The sequence below is a fragment of the Solanum tuberosum genome, unplaced genomic scaffold (assembly GCF_000226075.1).
Source record: "Solanum tuberosum cultivar DM 1-3 516 R44 unplaced genomic scaffold, SolTub_3.0 scf00433, whole genome shotgun sequence".
Classification (NCBI taxonomy): Eukaryota; Viridiplantae; Streptophyta; class Magnoliopsida; order Solanales; family Solanaceae; genus Solanum; species Solanum tuberosum.
The window spans coordinates 379,418-398,493 of NW_006239356.1; the positions used below are offsets into that span (position 1 = coordinate 379,418).

At 35.9% G+C, this 19,076-nt stretch overlaps 5 protein-coding genes across 8 annotated transcripts; 3 read left to right on the forward strand and 2 right to left on the reverse strand.

Moving 5' to 3' along the window:
- Positions 1 to 416: 416 nt before the first annotated feature.
- Positions 417 to 4,695, forward strand: LOC102589185 (pentatricopeptide repeat-containing protein At1g07740, mitochondrial). 2 transcript variants are annotated; one of them, XM_006363317.2, is made up of 3 exons: positions 417 to 1,907; positions 2,248 to 2,303; positions 4,233 to 4,695. In XM_006363317.2, the coding sequence occupies exons 1-3, from the start codon at positions 528 to 530 to the stop codon at positions 4,273 to 4,275; spliced, it is 1,479 nt and encodes a 492-aa protein (XP_006363379.1). In that variant the 5' UTR covers positions 417 to 527; the 3' UTR covers positions 4,276 to 4,695. The 2 variants fall into 2 exon arrangements, with proteins under 2 accessions (XP_006363379.1, XP_006363378.1); XM_006363316.2 differs by lacking the exon at positions 4,233 to 4,695 and adding an exon at positions 2,571 to 3,184.
- Positions 4,696 to 5,083: 388 nt separating this feature from the next.
- On the forward strand, positions 5,084 to 8,379 carry LOC102588861 (cold-inducible RNA-binding protein-like). Its single transcript, XM_006363315.2, has 4 exons — positions 5,084 to 5,194; positions 5,286 to 5,354; positions 6,097 to 6,203; positions 8,158 to 8,379. Exons 1-4 carry the CDS (start codon positions 5,101 to 5,103, stop codon positions 8,233 to 8,235), a joined length of 348 nt encoding a protein of 115 aa, XP_006363377.2. The 5' UTR covers positions 5,084 to 5,100; the 3' UTR covers positions 8,236 to 8,379.
- On the forward strand, positions 5,175 to 14,714 carry LOC102590071 (protein FATTY ACID EXPORT 2, chloroplastic-like). Of its 3 annotated transcripts, XM_006363313.1 has the most exons (4): positions 5,177 to 5,194; positions 5,286 to 5,354; positions 6,097 to 6,203; positions 8,158 to 9,248. In XM_006363313.1, exon 4 carries the CDS (start codon positions 8,282 to 8,284, stop codon positions 9,020 to 9,022), a length of 741 nt encoding a protein of 246 aa, XP_006363375.1. In that variant the 5' UTR covers positions 5,177 to 5,194; positions 5,286 to 5,354; positions 6,097 to 6,203; positions 8,158 to 8,281; the 3' UTR covers positions 9,023 to 9,248. The 3 variants fall into 3 exon arrangements, with proteins under 3 accessions (XP_006363376.1, XP_006363375.1, XP_006363381.2); XM_006363314.2 differs by lacking the exon at positions 6,097 to 6,203 and having other exon boundaries at positions 5,175 to 5,194; XM_006363319.2 differs by lacking the exons at positions 5,177 to 5,194; positions 5,286 to 5,354; positions 6,097 to 6,203 and adding an exon at positions 14,353 to 14,714 and having other exon boundaries at positions 8,188 to 8,692.
- LOC102589745 (histone H2A) lies at positions 10,096 to 10,905 on the reverse strand. The gene is made up of 2 exons (XM_006363318.2): positions 10,628 to 10,905; positions 10,096 to 10,484 (listed from the first exon to the last, which is right to left on the reverse strand). The coding sequence occupies exons 1-2, from the start codon at positions 10,835 to 10,837 to the stop codon at positions 10,248 to 10,250; spliced, it is 447 nt and encodes a 148-aa protein (XP_006363380.1). The 5' UTR covers positions 10,838 to 10,905; the 3' UTR covers positions 10,096 to 10,247.
- Positions 14,715 to 18,111: 3,397 nt separating the features above from the next.
- LOC102590388 (histone H2A) lies at positions 18,112 to 18,966 on the reverse strand. The gene is made up of 2 exons (XM_006363320.2): positions 18,685 to 18,966; positions 18,112 to 18,523 (listed from the first exon to the last, which is right to left on the reverse strand). The coding sequence occupies exons 1-2, from the start codon at positions 18,892 to 18,894 to the stop codon at positions 18,287 to 18,289; spliced, it is 447 nt and encodes a 148-aa protein (XP_006363382.1). The 5' UTR covers positions 18,895 to 18,966; the 3' UTR covers positions 18,112 to 18,286.
- Positions 18,967 to 19,076: the final 110 nt, after the last annotated feature.

Below are 19,076 nucleotides of genomic sequence, written 5' to 3' on the forward strand. Positions count from 1 at the left end.
CTATATTTCTATGGTATAATATCTAAATAAGGTTGAAAGCATATTCATAATTGTTGCTATATTTCTATGGTATAATATCTAAATAAGGTTGAAAGCATATTCATAATTGTTGCTATATTTCTATGGTATAATATCTAAATAAGGTTGAAAGCATATTCATAATTTGAATGATAAATTTATAAGAAAAGTAGAGTATGAGATAGAGCTACTATGAAAGGTAGGATAAAAAATAAAATATAATCATTAAATAATAAATAAAGATAAAATGAGAATAAAATATTAAAGTAACAACTTGATTATACCAAATCAATCGTTACATAAAATGAGTTTTTTTTTTCATGATTTCCTAACGATGAATTTAAACATATGATGCAATAAAATTTAAGTAATATTTGAAACAAAGGTTGTATTAACAATACAATACAATAGGTAACAACCATCCAAACAAGGTGTAAGGAAGAGTGTACATTAACTAGCTCAGCCAAGGAATGAAGCAAATTTATCAGTTCAAGTAGATTTGGAACTCCATGATCAATTCAAGAGTTAAACCAGCTACCATAACTCTTTCAACACTTATTATTCACAACCTTGCACAATTCAGAATCCCAATTTTCCAATCCCAACCATACCACAGTCATCATCGTTCTCACATACACACTTCAAAATCTTCACCTGAGCCTCATAAGCCCACAAGAAACCTTCTTCGCAAACCAATACCACTCCTTGCAGATCTCAAACAAATCCAAGATCCTGATGAAGCTATTTCACTCTTCCATGATTACCAACAAATGGGGTTCAAACATGACTACCCAACTTATTCTTGTCTTGTTTATAAGCTCGCAAAGTCTCGAAATTTTGAAGCTGTTGAATCCCTTCTTGGGTATCTCCAAACTCATTATATTCGATGTAAAGAAACACTTTTTATTGGGTTAATTCAACATTATGGGAAAGCCCAGTTAGTTGATAAAGCTGTTGAGCTTTTTCACAAAATGGGGTCGTTTAATTGTTCGCGTAGTGTGCAGTCTTTTAATGCAATTTTGAATGTGTTTGTTGATAATGGGCGTTCTGAATCTGCTAATGAGATGTTAAGGAGTTGTTCGAAGATGGGTATCTGGTTAAATTCTGTTTCGTTTAACATTATTATCAAGATGTGGCTGGAGAAGGGTGATTGGGAAATGGCTCGCCAGCTGTTTGATGAAATGCTTGAAAGAGAGGTTGAGCCAACTGTGGTTACTTACAATTGTCAAATTGGGTTTTTGTGTAAGAAGGGGGATGTTGAAGGTGCTAAAAGTCTGTTTCAGGATATGGTTAAAAAGGGAAAGAAGGCAAATGCAGTTTCTTATGCTTTGCTGATGGAAGGTTTATGTTCTTTAGGGAAGTATAAGGAGGCTAAGAAGTTGATGTTTGATATGGAATACCAAGGATGTAAGCTGAAAATAGTCAATTATGGTGTTTTGATGACTGATCTTTTGAAAAGAGGTGAAATTGGTGAAGCAAACAGTTTACTTGTGGAGATGAAAAAAAGGCGCGTTAAGCCTGACATTGTGATCTATAACATGTTAATTAATTATTTTTGTAAGGAAGGTAAAACCGCTGAGGCGTATAGGATGTTAGTTGATATGCAAATTGCAGGCTGCTATCCTATTGCAATTACATACAGAATGGTGGTTGATGGATTTTGTAAAACGGGAGAATTTGAGGAAGGTTTGAAAGTTTTGAATGCAATGTTGATGAGCAGGCATTTTCCACGTATGGAAACAGTAAGGTGTTTGATTCTTGGTCTGCTTGATAAAGGGAAGGTTGAAGATGCTTGCTTTGTTTTGGAGGAGATGGAGAAGAGGAAGAAAAAGTTCAATTTTGATTCATGGGAAGCCATTGTCAAGGATTCTTGCACTAGTGATAGGAGTGTAAGCCAGCTGTTAGATGAGCTTGTATTTTAGCTATTCGATTTAGATCCATTACTATGTCAAATCTCAGAAATAGATAACCGCATAAGACAGTGACATGATTCTTGTCTTGGTTTATAGAGTTGGGCATGCTTATGGAAGCAATTTGGCTTCTCAATATCTGATTAAACGTTTTGTGGACACTGTAAATGAAATCTCTCAATGTATTATCTTAATTTTTTTGGTGATATCATCTTGCTTTCCCGTTTAATAATTTGAAACAGAAAAGGTGCTTTCTTTGTTTCAATCTAACCATCTGATATTTGGTAATTATTGTACTGACTAATCCAAGTTTGTGCAGCATAGAGTCCATTTAAGGATAATTTCAAGAAGGGTTTTCTGCTTGGAACAAAGAAGGTACTTTCAATAGAAGCTTTTCTCCTCTGAAATAATCTTTTAAGAACATTTGTTTGTTACCCAGTTCGGTATTTTGCTTGCAGTTTTAGTCATTATTTTGTTTTTCTGCTTATGCTCTCATCTGTGTGATCGTTATGTGTTTGTGATTTCAACTGAACAACATAATTTTGAGAGATTGAAGGAGGTTTAATCTGCCAAATATGTAGTTCTCATATATATGTGTTTAGGTATTCTGATAATGAACTACATTTCCAACTAAACCTACAGCCCAACTGAAAAGAAGAGGACAACACAAACGATCAATCAAAAAGCAAAAGAAGATAAACAAGAAAGGAAAGGCTACTACTACTAAGGTACAGAATGAGAGAGAAACTGCATCTAATATTGTTCAAGAGGGAAAAGAATCAACACTCTTGGCAGTCCAATAGTGAAAGAAGGAACACATTCTATAACAAATATGACAAATCAAGAGGAAGATTAAAAAGAACCAAGCACTGCAGCCAATACTACTGTCAAAGTAGGATGAATCCAAAGAGAACAACATATCAAAAGGATACAATCTGCAGAAAATCTTCACTCAAGCACTTCGTAGAAGGAGCATAGAATGAACAAGTTGTTACCTGCAAGATCAGTGTAGATGGACTAATGGAGAAACTCAGTGTTTAGTATTAATAGTGTAAACAAAGACAAAACACAACTTGAGAATGTCATTGTAGGATTCCTTGAGGGATGTAACTACTTCTTCCAACATGCCCTAGTCTTTAATCGATGACTTTAATGTAATCACTGATGGTACAGAAAAAAGGTGTCCTTCGACAAAGCATATACAAGATTACTAGTTTCCCTTTCATAAATTATATGGTAGACTGATGTTTGGTGGATGTTGTGTTTTCTGGTTCCCCTTTCACATGGTGTAGTGGAAGGACATCAAAATACATTATATGAAAAAGGCTGGATAGAGTGTTACTTAACCATGAATAGTTGAATTTCTTCCCAAAAACTTAGGTAAGTCATGTGAATAGAACACGGTCTGATCATTCCCCTATGTTACTCACCCTAGAGGTACAACATATCAAAAGGCAAAGACAAGTTTCTCACTCTATGGATTGAACAACCTGATTTTTCAAACGCTGTGAGGAATGCATGACAACAGGAGGTTCAAGATAATCCTTTATGGTCGTTTTGTTTAAGAATGCGGAGATGATACAACATCTGAAATTGAAATTCTCCTTTTGGAGTCAAAAGTCTGGCTTCAGATAGGCAACTAAGGAAGACCTAAGCACCAAGTTCTTTCACTCATTAGTTAATAGAAGGAGAAGGAGATTGACACTAGACTTGATGACTTCAATATTAAGTTTTATTAGGTCTGTTGGGATATAATTGAAGGGGACATTGATTAATAAAGCCTGTTAATATTGCTATCTCTCACATACACATGTCTTGTTCTTCTTCCCAAGCTCAAAACCTTACACTACTATGTCGGACTTGAGGCCAATCAGTTCAAGAAATGTGTTTTTCAAAAGAGTTTTCAAACTTCTGAACAGCAGATTAATCTCACTGGTAACAAATTAATCGCTCAAAATCAATCAGGTTTGATAAAGGTTAGGTCCATAAGTAAAAATATTATGTTGGTCCATGAGTTGGTAGATAATATTTTCAAGTTTAATATGGGGGAGAGGAGAACATTGTGTTCAAATTAGACATTTCTAAAGCTTACGATAAGGAGTGCTGGTTGTTTTTGTGTCACACTCTTAGAGCCTTCGAATTTGACGAAAGATGGATACATATCATGATATGATAATTGATATCAAATATCTGCTATTCAATCAAACATAAATTGATTTAGGATTGACTTTATAACTCATCAAGAAGGCTGATACAGGGTAATTCCTTCTCAGTTCTCACCCTCTTTGTTTGTTAAATGTGCAGAATTATTGTCCAGATTGTTGAGCCAATTACCTCAGAATACTGATTTCATTTCATATGTTGCAAATGAAAAGGCACCAGTGATCAGTGATCACTCATTTGTTATAAGCTGACGGTACAATTTTTATTTACGAGATAAACGATGCAGTGTTTCTGGACAAATGCTTAACAAGGAGAAGTCTTCATTCTTGGTAGCACCATATATATAAGAAGGAAGAAGATTTACTTCCTCAATAATATGCTCAACAAAGTTACCAACGGAGTTTAAGGATGGTATAAGGGTGTGTTCGGTATGGAGGAAAACATTTTCTAGAAAACAAGTGGTTTCTTACTTATTTTCTTGTGTTCAGTATGCAAGTAAAAAGTATTATCTGAAGAGTATTTGTATATAGCTAAGACAAAACTATGAGGATAGGGTGGGGTAGAGAGGAGATAATGCGACTTGTTTTCCTCTACTTTCATTAAGAAAGTCATTTTTCTTATTTTAAAAAAAATTGTAATTATAAATATTTTCTTATAAAAGAAATATGAAGATATGTGATTTTTCAATATAGTGCCTTAGGATATTGCGATATCTTGTTTATGAATTGTGTTTTGCTCATTTGGTAAAGATTGTATATGAATTGGAGAAATTTTGATAATTTCCACTACTTGTGGGATTTTCATATTTATCAGGAAATCACAACATAAGAAATCCAAATTACATGTTTAAATAAAACGTCAACTTCAAATCAATCTAAAGTCAAATTGATTTCTATCTTTCTGCGATACTTTTCCATATCACCCTTAAAACCACAAGTACCGGCTTAAAAAACACAATCATTGGAAAGTAGGGACCAACATGAAATATGGATTAAAACCAGGGACCAGTATGCAATTTGGAGAAATACAGTGTCTCTTTGACTTAGATACAGCGCTGCTCTCTGAAACTCAGATGGCAAAAGGGTTGCAGCTATTCGTGAACAGTACACTCTCTCTCTCTCTGGATTTATGTCTGGTGGGGTTCTTATTGAAACCCTAATACTGATGCATTTGATTTTTTTGTTTGTTAAACAGGATTGTCGTTTTATACTACGAGTGAACAGTTGAAGAAGCTATTTTCACCTTTTGGCGTTGTTACAGAAGGTTAATTCGCATTTCTTCATTGTTGTTTTCCTGAAATTTTTAATTGAAAGATGATTTAATCCACTTTATGTGATTGCTTTGTAACTCTCTACAAAGATGATGTGATTTATTTTTTTGGATGACTCTGGTTTCGATTAGGGTAGTAGGTTGCAGGTAGTAGAGTGTGGTGGTGATTATCCTTACTTATTAGTAGTCGTAGTATAACTCTTGTAGCTTCTTGTTCCTCGATTTCTATTACTAATTGTTGTTGTTTTTTTGTACTTTGGTTATTGTATTTCTTTTGTATAGTTTCTGTGTTGGAAGCTTTGTTATGCTTTTTATAGTATTTTAGCATGACTTTTTCATTTCTGTTATTTCCTTTTTCTGAAATGCTTTTGTCTGTGTCTATTCGGAATAACCTCTCTATCTCTAGGTAGGGGTAGGGGTAAGGTCTGTGTGCACCTACCTTCCTCCTACCACGCTTTGTGAGATTACGTTGGGTATATTGTTGTTTTTGATGACCGTGGTGTCCAGGCTAGTTTTCGTGCACTTCGACTAATTCCATGGGTACCAGATAACTTTGTCCACTAAAATTGGGACTGGTGGGAAGAAATCACCAAATGTTTTTTTGTTTTTTGTTGGGATTTCGATCTCAACTCATACACTTCGTGATGAATTTCGTTAAAGTGGGTCTGCAAGTAGTTTAGTATTAAGGCTTAGTTAATTTGATTGATTGATATGGATTTATTAATTGGGTGAGCAGCAAGGCTTGTTAAAGATCCAAGAACGCAAAGGCCTAAAGGTTTTGGATTTGTTACCTTTGAGTCAGAAGCAGATGCCCAGAATGCATTGAATTCCTTGAACGGAAGGGTAATACCTCAGCTTTCTAAATGTGTATGCTTGGTTATGTGTGTTATCTGTATATTGAGTTAATGGAACGTGCTTAATAGTGATACGGATCAACAATGGTGGATGTACTTTGTATATAAAACTTTGGATAATATATAAGTTTTTACTAAATCTGTACCTATTGCTAGAAAGGGGACAAGGAGTTATCGTTATAGTGCTATCCCACAGTTTAAACTAGGCATGCCTCTACCTATTGACAATTCTTAGACCGCCATCTGTTTAAAATAAATTATTTATCAATCATCATGGGTTAAAGTAAACAGATATCTAATTCCAACACTTCACTGCAAAACTGTAAGCTTAAGATGCATTTCAAGCTGAATCGTTTCAGCTTGATGTTTGACTCTGTGATCTAGAATCAACCTGTATCTACTGGTGCATTCGTTGGTCGTAAGGACTTTGAAATATGATAATGGTCCTGCAAATGCTTTCGGTTGGAGTCAGGATAATCATTGCTGAAAAGGGACCAATGATCAGGGTGGAAAATGTAAGTTGGGGGATATTCATAAGCTTATAACAAAACTTGCAAAGAATATAACCATCTTAGAACAACTAACTTTCACTGGAAAGAAAGATCTAGGTTCTTGGAAGTTACTGGTTTACATAGAGACATTGTGTTAGCTGTAGGAACTGCATCTCATTATGAATGCTTATTATTGTTGTTTGTTTTGGTTCCTATTTTATTTATCTTTTAATTGAGATATGTGCTACCTTTGTTGAATTAATTGGCTCATAAACTCTTTAGTGGAAATGAAGACTTGGAAGTCTCTTGTTGTCCCAAGTTTTCCTTCTGGTTTTGCTGACAAATATAGTAGAGACGAATCTCTTGATGTTCACTGGTCGAGATGTTATATTGCTTTAAGTAGTGGTAGTCATTGAGTTACTGATAAGAAACTGGGAATTTTTTAGGATAGACTAAGTGCCTGTTTGGATTGGCTTAAAAAAAGTAGCATTTAAGTCAAAAATAAAAAGTCAAACTGAAATGACTTTTAAGTCGAAAAATAAAAAGTAAGGGGCGACCTACTTTTGGTTTTTGACTTATTTTAAGTCATTTTTTACCTTGCCAAACACTTCGTAACTTATTTTAAGTCATTTTTGTCTTATTTTAAGTTGTATTTTATATTTGTCAAACACTCTCAAAAGTCAAAAACTGACTTAAAAGTAGGTTTTGACCAACTTTTAAGTCTATCCAAACACCCTCTAAAGTTGTTATCTAATTTCTCAAATTCTAGGAAAACATGACTTAAAAATGGATGGTTGTGTTCTGGAGAAGAGAATTTTTTAAACCGGTAATAAACAAAACAAGAAAAAGAAGAAAGTATACTTGTATGCATAAAATATGTCAGTTGAAGAACAAAACTATGATATCAAACTCCAAACTGAGGAACTGTCTGCTTCCCCTCTATTAAGCCACTACCTCCACCCACCCCCCGTGGTCGCTACCTTTCCTGACTTTGATCTAATATTGGTACCTAGTTGCCACATCTATCACTGTCCATTCTCTCACTACAATGATTTTTTTTATTTTTTGTGTGTTTTTGGTGTTATTTTGGCATAATGGACATTACGTCATTCAAGACGGAAGTACCTAAACATTGTGTGCACAGATAAAAAAGATTGTTATAATTTGCAATAAACACGAGAAGTGCCAAGCAGACAGAGAAATAGAGATGAGAGAAAGCACAACTGAGAGTAGTAGAAATGTTATATCAATAATGTGAATATGTTAAGTGGCATTATCTTTTGCAGAAAGCTTCTTTTACTTTCGGGGGGGAATTTGTTTCCCAGCTTTATAAAGTGCATCTATTTTCATTTCCTCCTGGTGCAATATCTTACATTGACTGTCCGAGTTTTGTTGATTCCCATTTACTTTGTCTATTTCTGTTCTGTCATTGAAATGATCTACCGACTGCAGATTGTTGATGGAAGACTGATTTTTGTGGAAGTTGCTGAGACTACAGAAGCTGTTGAAAACAAAACATCCCAAAAATAAATTTCTCGTAATTCAGTGTACACATTGCTATTTCATATTCCAGATAATGGGTGAATTTTTGGCCATTTCTCAGTCCTCCATAGTGTTGCCTAACTTTCGAGTCCAAGCTTGGAGTCAAAGGCAGCTTTTCATTGCTCATAGTCAGCCATTGAGGTCACTTCATACCTTGACTACCTCTCGCACAGTGTATCCAGGCTTGTCTGCTGGATCGAAGCATTTCTCTTTGGGGGTCAGAGCCAGTGTTGTCTCTGCTGACTCTACAATGCCAACTACCTTTACTGTTGATCCAGCTGGGCCAGGAATCGATATTCTGCCAGAGGCAGGTGGTGGTGGTGGAAGTGATTCTGGGGGTACAAATGATGACAGTGGGGGTAGGGGAGATAGTGGTGGAAATAATAATGATGGTGGCAATGAGGGGGGTTCAGATGAAGGTGAGGATCATAACAATAAAAAGAAAATGGCCCTCTCTATGTCCCAAAAATTGACATTGGGCTATGCTTTCTTGGTTGGAGCTGGTGGTTTTATGGGTTATCTTAAGAGTGGCAGCACAAAATCTCTGATTGCAGGTGGAGTTTCTGCCTCCCTCCTGTACGCTGTTTATACTATGCTTCCAACACAACCTGTTTTGGCATCAGCAATTGGTTTCGTCCTCTCAGCTGGACTTCTTGGAGTAATGGGATCTCGTTTTCTGAAATCAAAGAAGGTTTTTCCAGCTGGTGTTGTCTCCTGTGTGTCTTTTATTATGACTGGTGGTTATTTGCATGGAATATTGCGCAGTGCGCATTAGATTCCCTAAAATGAGCAAAGTATTTGTCAACAGACTCAACACAGATAATCATTAGTATCTACTCTTTTCTGTGGATTTTAGTTTTGATATCTGTTTGAATTTGGATTTTGTCAAGTTTTCTAAGTTGTTGAGCTGCTAGAACTCTCTAGTAAAACACTAATATTGCATCAAGGGCACCTTTGTTTACCTTCTTTCTCCGTAGTGAATTCATTCTGTTTTTGGTGAAGTTTTCCTCTATTATTGCTGTTTATATGTGATTTACCACATTAGTAGTAGTATCTAGTAATATCGTAGCTTCTCTATTGTCTCCATCACAAAACTCCTTTCTTTCTGTTCAACGATGTGGACATGATATTATTGTTTTTTTTTAAAAAATCCATCCTAATTATTTTCTTGTCAAGGATTAGGATTCCAAGAACCGTTTCTTTCATGTTAAGAGTAACAATGGTGTCTACACCAAGAACTCTTCCTCAATCACTTGTTCAACTTATTCGATTACAAAACCTCCCTCATCCTATTGGCATCTTTGATTTGGTCATCCACATCAAAGAGTTCTTAGTCAAATGACATCCACTCATAATTTTATGTAGTGATTGTCAACATGACAAGTCACCGTGTTTATATTAATCTAGCAACTCAGCATCAAGAACCTTACTAATTAGTTGGTCATTATAATTTGTGTGTTCTTAATTACCAGGTATACAATTTGATCAAAAAAATGCTTCAAGTATGAAGACTTGATTGAACTAGGCAACTAGAATTTACCTAGGAGGTGCATTTTCCTCTATGAAACAGTTGTATCTAGATGTGCAACACCAATCAATGCTTAAAATGAATGAAGTTAATTACTTTTTCATATGCCCCAATAAGAAATCACAAGTAGTGTTCAATATGATACACCAATGGACAAGATCTGACATTTTAATTGGCGAATGAACATGGCTCTCAATTGTAGAGAGAATCAAAGCATCATTTTCACTTTATTGATGCTGTGATTCCTTCAACATCTAGAAAAAGCATATCATTTTAGGAACAAAAGCAACAGACATAAACAAAGAAATGAGGAAAGGAAATTGTAAAGTCGAAACAAGGGGTTTCATTGATTGATGATTGAGGAAAAAAAACTTAACAGTAGTTCCAACTAATTCCATTTAATAATCATCAGCTTCTAACAACAAAATTACATACACAGAAGATCCAAAAAAAAAAAAAACCCATTAGGAATCTAAGCCTTCTTGGGAGATTTGGTAGCTTTGGATGGAGATTTAGGGGCCTTTTCACCTCCAGTCTTCTTTGGCAACAAAATTGGGTTGATGTTAGGAAGAACACCACCATGTGCAATTGTTACACCAGCAAGAAGTTTCCCAAGTTCTTCATCATTCCTCACAGCCAAAAGCAAGTGCCTTGGGATGATTCTGTTCTTCTTGTTATCACGAGCAGCATTTCCAGCCAACTCCAACACCTGTAAATCAAACAAAATCAAAACTTGTGAGATACCCAACATGAATTTCAACACAAAAATAAGAACAACCAATCAAAAAATTGAAACCCTAGATCCTAATTGAACCAAATTAGCAAAGCTGGAGGGAAGGAAGGGAAATTTACTTCAGCAGCCAAATATTCAAGAACGGCGGCCAAGTAAACGGGAGCACCAGAACCAACACGTTGAGCGTATCGGCCTTTTTTCAAAAACCTTCCGATTCTTCCAACGGGGAACTGAAGACCGGCCTTTACAGACCGGGAAACAGGCTTCTTCTTTGGGCCTCCTCCCCTCCTGCCGGCGGCACCCTTCTTCACTTTTCCGGTAGACTCCATTTCAAGAATAGCTTCTTTATTTTCTTTGAAAGAGATAATTGATTGTCGGAGAGATGATAATTGGTAAGAATCTGCGGATGGTTTTTATAGAGATCTTTGATTGTCATTTTGGTTTTTCGGATGCTTGTTTACAGCCGTTGGATTGATCTTTAATCCGACGGTGTACATTCAATATGTCTCGATCTGCGTCATTTCAAATGGACCAATAAGAAGCGGAGTCTGTGAATTTGAATGTTGTTTAAGGTTAAAACCCTTTCTCCCGCCAGAAATATTTTGCCCTTTGGCGAAAAATTTCGAATCTATAGAATCTCAGGGGTCGTTTGGTAGAATATATAAGAATAATACTAAATAAAGTGTATTAGTAATATTTGTATTGACAATGCATGTTTTAGTTATGCTTGCATTAATAATACATAGATTATTTTTATGCATTATTTGATTTGATGCATTAAAAATAACATGCATTACATAAAAAAATTAATTTACTAAGATCCCCTCCACTATTATGATAGAAAAGATGTAAAAAAGGATTTGAGAGGTAAATGGATCTTTAATTGAGTCAATGCATGTATTAGTAATGCATACATTAATATACAATAGAGTATACAACTAATGTAAATATGCAAGCATTAATTACACATAGGTTAGAAAAGAGTATCAAACAAGGTATTAGTAATACACAAGGCTAATGCATGCGTTATTTTTCCTAATACATTTTACCAAACGACCCCTTAAAGTTTAATTCTTTTAAATTGCATTAATAATATGAAATTGTTCGTCATCAAAAGAAGGAGCCGAGAAAATTTGGTTGTTTCGATGCAGGTTTAGGACAATAACACTTGTATTTTGAGATTTCGTTTAATTCAACTAGCGCTAACCGTTTACGCACAACAACAGCTAAACCGTATAGATATTAAGGAGAGTCGTTAATGTTAGTTGTCGTCTATCCATAAAGACCTTCATTACCCCTACAATGATGATCATCTGATTTTCACTTCAATACTAAAAACTACTTCCTCCGTCCACTTTTTATCGTCATAGTTTTCTTTTTTAGAGTCAAATAATAAGAACTTTGACAAACATTTTACGATGTTTTTTTTTTATCATATTGGTGTGCAAAAATTTGCAATTTATAATACTTTTCTTATAGTTTTTGAATATCTAATTTTTTTTGTTTAAAATATTAAATTAATGTAATCAAATTTAACTTTGAAAATTATTTAAATTGACTTTTGAAAAAGTAAATACTACTTATTTGGAGTACACACAACCCTTCGCGCCAACATTTATTGATTGATTCTGGAAATGGAATAAGAATTTTTCATTTTTGTTATTTCATCTCTCATTTATTGTTTGTTGGTTAATTTATTATTTTACTGCTTCATTGACGCTATCAAGAAATTAATAGTCTAGATTTAGTACGACATACTTAAAAATTCAACTGATTTTTATTATAAATAGGTATTAAGCTAAATAGTGACCACATGATAGCTTGCTACTACTCGATTCTGTAGGACTCCCACCCCTCCCTCGAGGACTGAACTAACACAGTCCATATTGCTTCTGCTTGAGCTTGTTGTTGTTTCATTGTTTACTAGGGTTGTTTAGTTGGGAACAAATTATCTCAGGATTGGTTATTTTGGGATTAGCTATATGATATAAATGGTGAGATAAGTTGTTTCACACATGGCAATCAAACAAGACACAAAATTTTTATTCCATCACTATTTATTTTTATCCCTCACACCAAACGAGCCCTAAGTATTACAGTAGTCCGAGCTTGCTCAGGTATATATGCTGGTGACCTCATTTCCAATTTCTGCTTTTTCTTCAGTTGTACTGAAGATCTATATATACTCATTGTTGCTAATTCATCTAACCCTCTTGAGTCAACTGATTCCGCAGTTTTCCTCCCTATTTCCCTTCATGTTTTGTGCTTCCCTTGTCATTATCGCCTTCTGAGTGGGTATATTACCTATGGTGGGCGCAGGTTATGCTAACGTGCACCGAGAGAGAAAGCATCCCAAAATAATTCTTGCTACTCCCAAACATTTATTATCCCATCATTTAGTAACCATATTGGAGTGAGATACATCACTCCGCTTGAAATAGAACACTTAATTATCTCCATAACGGGTGGGTGTTTGATTTTCAAATTTCGGGTTCGGTAATGATAAAAGTAGATACCAAATATCAAATTTTTAAATGTTGGCTCGGTAATTAAATTTCGATTTGATACCCATATTGAAGTTGTAGCCAACAAAGTTAATATTATTTCTCAATCAAACACTAACAAATGGTCCTGCAAATGCTTACAGTTGCTGAAAAGGGACCAATGATGAGGGAGTTTGGGCGCCATTCATAGGCTTATAACAAAAAAAAACTTGCAAAGAATATAAGAACAACTAACTTTCACTGGATCTAGGTTCTTGGAAGTTACATATATATATATATATATATTGCGTTAGCTGTAGGAACTGCATCTGCTTATTATTGTTGCTTGTCTTTGGTTACTCCTATTTTAATTGTTTTGTTGAATTAATTGGCTCATCAACTCTTTAGTGGAAATGAAGACTTGCAAGTCTCTTGTTGTCCCGAGTTTTCCTTCTCGTGGTCTCTACCTTTCCTCACTTTGATCTACTATTTATTGCCACATCTATCACTACAGTGATTTTTTTTGAGTTATAATGGGCATTACGTACGGAAGTACCTAAACATTGTATTACTATAATTTGCAATAAACACGACAAGTGCCAAGCATACAGAGAACTAGAGATGAGAGAAAGCACAGCTGAGAGCAGTAGAAATGTTATACTATCAATAATGTGAATATGTTATGTGGCATTATCTTTTGCAGAAAGCTTCTTTATAATTAAAGTGCATCTAATTTCATTTCCTCCTGCTGAAATATCTTACATCGACTGTCCTGTCCGAGTCTTGTTGATTCCCATTTACTTTGTCTATTTCTCTTCTGTCATTGAAATCATGATCTACCGACTGCAGATTGTTCATGGAAGTTGCTGAGACTACAGAAGCTGCTGAAAACAAAACATCCAGAAAATAAGTTTCCCTTAATTCAGTGTACACATTACTATTTCATATTCCAGATAATGGGTGAATTTTTGGCCATTTCTCAGTCCTCCATAGTGTTACCTAACTTTAGAGTCCAAGCTTGGAGTCAAAGGCAGCTTTTCATTGCTCAGAGTCAGCCATTGAGATGATCACTTCATTCGTCTCTTCATACCTTGACTCCCCCTCGCACAGTGTATCCAGGCTTGTCTGCTGGATCGAAGCATTTCTCTTTGGGGGTCAGAGCCAGTGTTGTCTCTGCTGACTCTACAATGCCAACTACCTTTACTGTTGATCCAGCTGGGCCAGGAATCACTATTCTGCCAGAGGCAGATGGTGATGGTGGAGGTGATTCTGGGGGTACAAATGGCGGTAGGGGAGATAATGGTGGAAATAATAATGAGGGGGGTTCAGATGAAGGTGAGAATCATAACAGTAAAAAGAAAATGGCCCTCTCTATGTCCCAAAAATTGACATTGGGCTATGCTTTCTTGGTTGGAGCTGGTGGTTTTATGGGTTATCTTAAGAGTGGCAGCACAAAATCTCTGATTGCAGGTGGAGTTTCTGCCTCCCTCCTGTACGCTGTTTATACTATGCTTCCAACACAACCTGTTTTGGCATCAGCAATTGGTTTCGTCCTCTCAGCTGGACTTCTTGGAGTAATGGGATCTCGTTTTCTGAAATCAAAGAAGGTTTTTCCAGCTGGTGTTGTCTCCTTTGTGTCTTTTGTTATGACTGGTGGTTATTTGCATGGAATATTGCGCATTAGATCCCCTAAAATGAGCTAAGTATTTGTCAACACAGATAACCATTAGTATCTACTCTCTTCTGTGGATTTTAGTTTTGATATCTGTTTGAATTTGGATTTTGTCAAGTTTTCTAAGCAGTTGGGCTGCTACAACTCTCTAGTAAAACACTAATATTGTATCAAGGGCACCTTCGTTTACCCTCTTTCTCCGTAGTGAATCCATTCTGTTTTTGGAGAAGTTTTCCTCTATTATTGCTGTTTCTATGTGATTTCCATATTTGTAGTATTATCTAGTAATAACGTAGTTTCTTATTCTTCAATATTATTTTGTCCTTCTCCTTCACTTCAAACACTCAAGTTTTTAATCTCCATATGCAACTGCAGAACCTCAAACAAGACGCTCTCAGTATTACAACAATACCTTAGAAAGGTGAAACTTCTTTCAGATGAACTAGTTGTTGCGGGATGGACCTTGAACATATCTGATTTTAATATCTATATGTTCCAAGGACTAAGACCCGATTTTAAGGACATTACGTTGTTCGCATAACCTGAACCAATATCTTATTCAAAACTCCTAAGTTTGTTATTGATCCATGACTTTGTTCATTGTCTGGACATCAAGAACTCTTCCTCAATCACTCGTTTAACTAATTCGATCACAAAAGCTCCCTCATCCTACTGGCATCATCCACATCAAAGAGTTCTTAGTCAAATATCATCCACTCATAATTTTATGTGACAAGTCACCGTGTTTATGTTAATCTAGCAATTAAGCATCAAGAACCGTTGGTTATTGTAATTTGTGTGTTTTTAATTACTGGGTTAACAGTTTGATCGAAAAATGCTTCAACTTAGGTGCCTATCCGATTGAACTTGCCAACTAGAATTTACCTAAGAAATGCAGTTTCCTCTATTAAACACTAGTATCTAGACTAGATTGCAACACCAAGCTATGCTTAAAATGAATGAAGTTAATTTCTTTTTCATATGCCCCAATAAGAAATCATTAGCTTTCAATGGCCAAGATCTGACATCTGAAAAGTCAAAAACTAAACAAACACCATGATAAAAGGCAAATGAACATGGCTCTCAATTGTAGAGAGAATCAAAGTATCATTTTTTCCCACTTTATATTTTTATTTTATTTTTCAACAGTAAAGTAGATTCTATTTCAAAGTAAAAGGTTACAGAGGAGGACCAAACCTTACCTCATACAAGAGTAGCTAGAATGGTAAGCCATTCTTACAATTTTAGCTTCCAAAAATAAAGCAAAAGAGGAAGATTGTTCCTAGTACAGTTAGGTTTCCAAAAAAGTCTAGTATAGGGTACCTAGAGCTCAACCAGGGTCGAAGATAAAAGTGTTTTTCCTTAATCTGATTCTGAAGTTTGGACGAGCTTCTTCATCATTCTTCATAGTGGCTACAATCTTCCTTGGTAAGTGTATAGTTTCAGTGAAGAAGTCATTTTTCCTATCAAGCTCCGCATAGTTGGCCAAGAGATCAGCAGTGTTATTTCCCTCCCTGAATATATGAATGAACTGAAAATTTCCCTTTGGAGTCATATTATGGATGTCATTAATTTCCTCCTTAATGCTCCATGTTATAGTTGTAGCTTTGTTGATCATGTTAATCACAGTCAAGGAATCAGATTCTATCGTAAGAACATTGAAACCGTGATCAATACACCATTTCAATCCAATCTTGATAGCCCGTGCCTCGGCCAAGTTGTTAAAAGAGTGACCAAAATATGCTGTGAAAGCCATGATCATATGACCCATATGATTCCTCAAAATACCTCCACCACCGGCACTTCCTGGATTACCCTTAGAGCAACCGTCAACATTAAGCTTGTATTCTCCGTAATTAGGCTTACTCCACAGGACGGGGGTGATATCTAGCTTAGGCTTGATATTCTCCATCATCCGACAAATGCTTCGAAATTTTGTGGGAAACTTTAGGGAAGGGAACTGGGAAGTGAGGATCAAATGGATGTGGTATGTAGCTTGATGAATAATGTTACCAGAGTAAATTTTGGTGCCTTCATATTTATAAGTGCATCTATGTTTCCATAATTCCCAGCAAATCACAGAAGGAAGGCATTGAGTGGTCAATTCAAGCACTTTATTGGTGGATTTAATACGCCACCATCTCATAAGCTTAGTACGAATGCTATCAGAATTAGGCTAGAGCAGTCCCAAAGTATCTTCAAAAAATTTCCAAACTTTCTCCGCTATTTGACCGTAGCTAAACAGGTGGTTGATGTCCTCATTCATTCCATTGTGACAACAAAAACATTTGGAAGGTCCCTGCACACCAAAACGAGATAATGAATCATCTGTAAGCCAACTTATTGTTAAGGAGTCTAAGCATATGAAAGGAAATTTTGAAAGGCAATTTTGTATGCCAAATATTTTTAGAAGTCGGGGAGGAGCCATTAGATTGTCTAAGAGCATTCCAGGCAGATTTTGAGGAGAAAGAGCCTGTGTGTTCAGGTGTCCAGACAGCATGGTCTTGATTACCTGCAAAGATCTTGATAGTTAAAATGTGAACAACTAAATCAGAAGGTAAAATTTCATGAAGCTTACTAGTGTTCCAGTGATTAGAATTAAGAAAGTCAGAGACTTAGTATTCTTCGAATGAGTACTTTGGTCCACCAACATAGCAAGAGCCCCTCTGTTAGTCCAATTATCCCACCAAAAAGAAAGATTTTCATTGCCCACTTTCCAAAGAATATTATGTTCACAATCATTCCTGGCATCCATGAGCCTTCTCCAAATGTGAGATTGAGAATAATTCTTTTTCCTGGCAACAGCATGAATTCTTTTGCAATATTTGGCTTCTAAGAACTTAGTGAGAAGAGAATTTTGAGTTCTAAAGTTCCACCAAGCTTTAGCCGCAAAAGTATTACAAATGTCATGGAGAGATCTGAACCCCACTCCCCCTTCTATTTTGGGGTAGCAAAGTTTTTTCCAAGAGATCCAATGGTATTTTCTCTTGCCTTCCGAGGACCCCCAGAAGAAGTTAGCAAGAGAATTTTCAATAAGATCAAGAATAGTCTTCGGAGGATGAGCCACAGAGATGATATGTAAGGGCATCGAATGCAACACTGATCTAATAAGAACAACTTTGCCACCCATAGAGAGCAAATTACCCAACCATCCTTGAGTTCTGTTGACAATTTTGGAGACCATACTACTAAAGTAGGTAATTTTCTTTCTTCCCGAATAAATAGGGCATCCCGGATAGTTAATAGGGAAGAGGGAGTGAGAAAATCCAGTAAGAATTTTAATATCCTCAATAAGCTGGGCAGGAGTATTAGCAGAAATTAAAAAAGTGGATTTTTTCTTATTAACCATTTGACCAGAAACACCCACTTTATATTGATGTTGTGATTCCTTCAACATTAACAACATCTAGAAAAAGGCAACAGACAAAAACAGAGAAATGAGGAAATGAAATTGTAAAGTCGAAACAAGGGGTTTCATTGATTGATAATTGAGAAAAAAACTAACAAAGATCTAACAGTAGTTCCACTAATTCCATTTTAATATCCATCAAGGACAATCAACAGCTTCTAACAACAGAATTACATACACAGAAGATCCAAAAAAACCAACACCCTAATAGAATCTAAGCCTTCTTAGGAGATTTGGTAGCTTTGGATGGAGATTTAGGGGCCTTTTCACCTCCAGTCTTCTTTGGCAACAAAATTGGGTTGATGTTAGGAAGAACACCACCATGTGCAATTGTTACACCAGCAAGAAGTTTCCCAAGTTCTTCATCATTCCTCACAGCCAAAAGCAAGTGCCTTGGGATGATTCTGTTCTTCTTGTTATCACGAGCAGCATTTCCAGCCAACTCCAACACCTATAAATCAAACAAAATCAAAACTTGTGAGATACCCAACATGAATTTCAACCTATAAGAGAATTTCAACACAAAAATAAGAACAACCAATCAAATAATTGAAACCCTAGATCCTAATTGAACCACATTAACAAAGCTGGAGGGAAGGAAGGGAAATTTACTTCAGCAGCCAAATATTCAAGAACGGCGGCCAAGTAAACGGGAGCACCAGAACCAACACGTTGAGCGTATCGGCCTTTTTTCAAAAACCTTCCGATTCTTCCAACGGGGAACTGAAGACCGGCCTTTACAGACCGGGAGACAGGCTTCTTCTTTGGGCCTCCTCCCCTTCTGCCGGCGGCACCCTTCTTCACTTTTCCGGTAGACTCCATTTCAACAACTGCTTCTTTATTTTGTTTGATTTGAAAAAGATAATTGATTGTCGGAGAGATGATGAATTGGGTAAGAATCTGCGGATGGTTTTTATAGAGATCTTTGGTTGTCATTTGGTTTTTCGGATGTTTGTTTACAGCCGTTGGATTGATCTTTAATCCGACGGTGTACATTCAATATG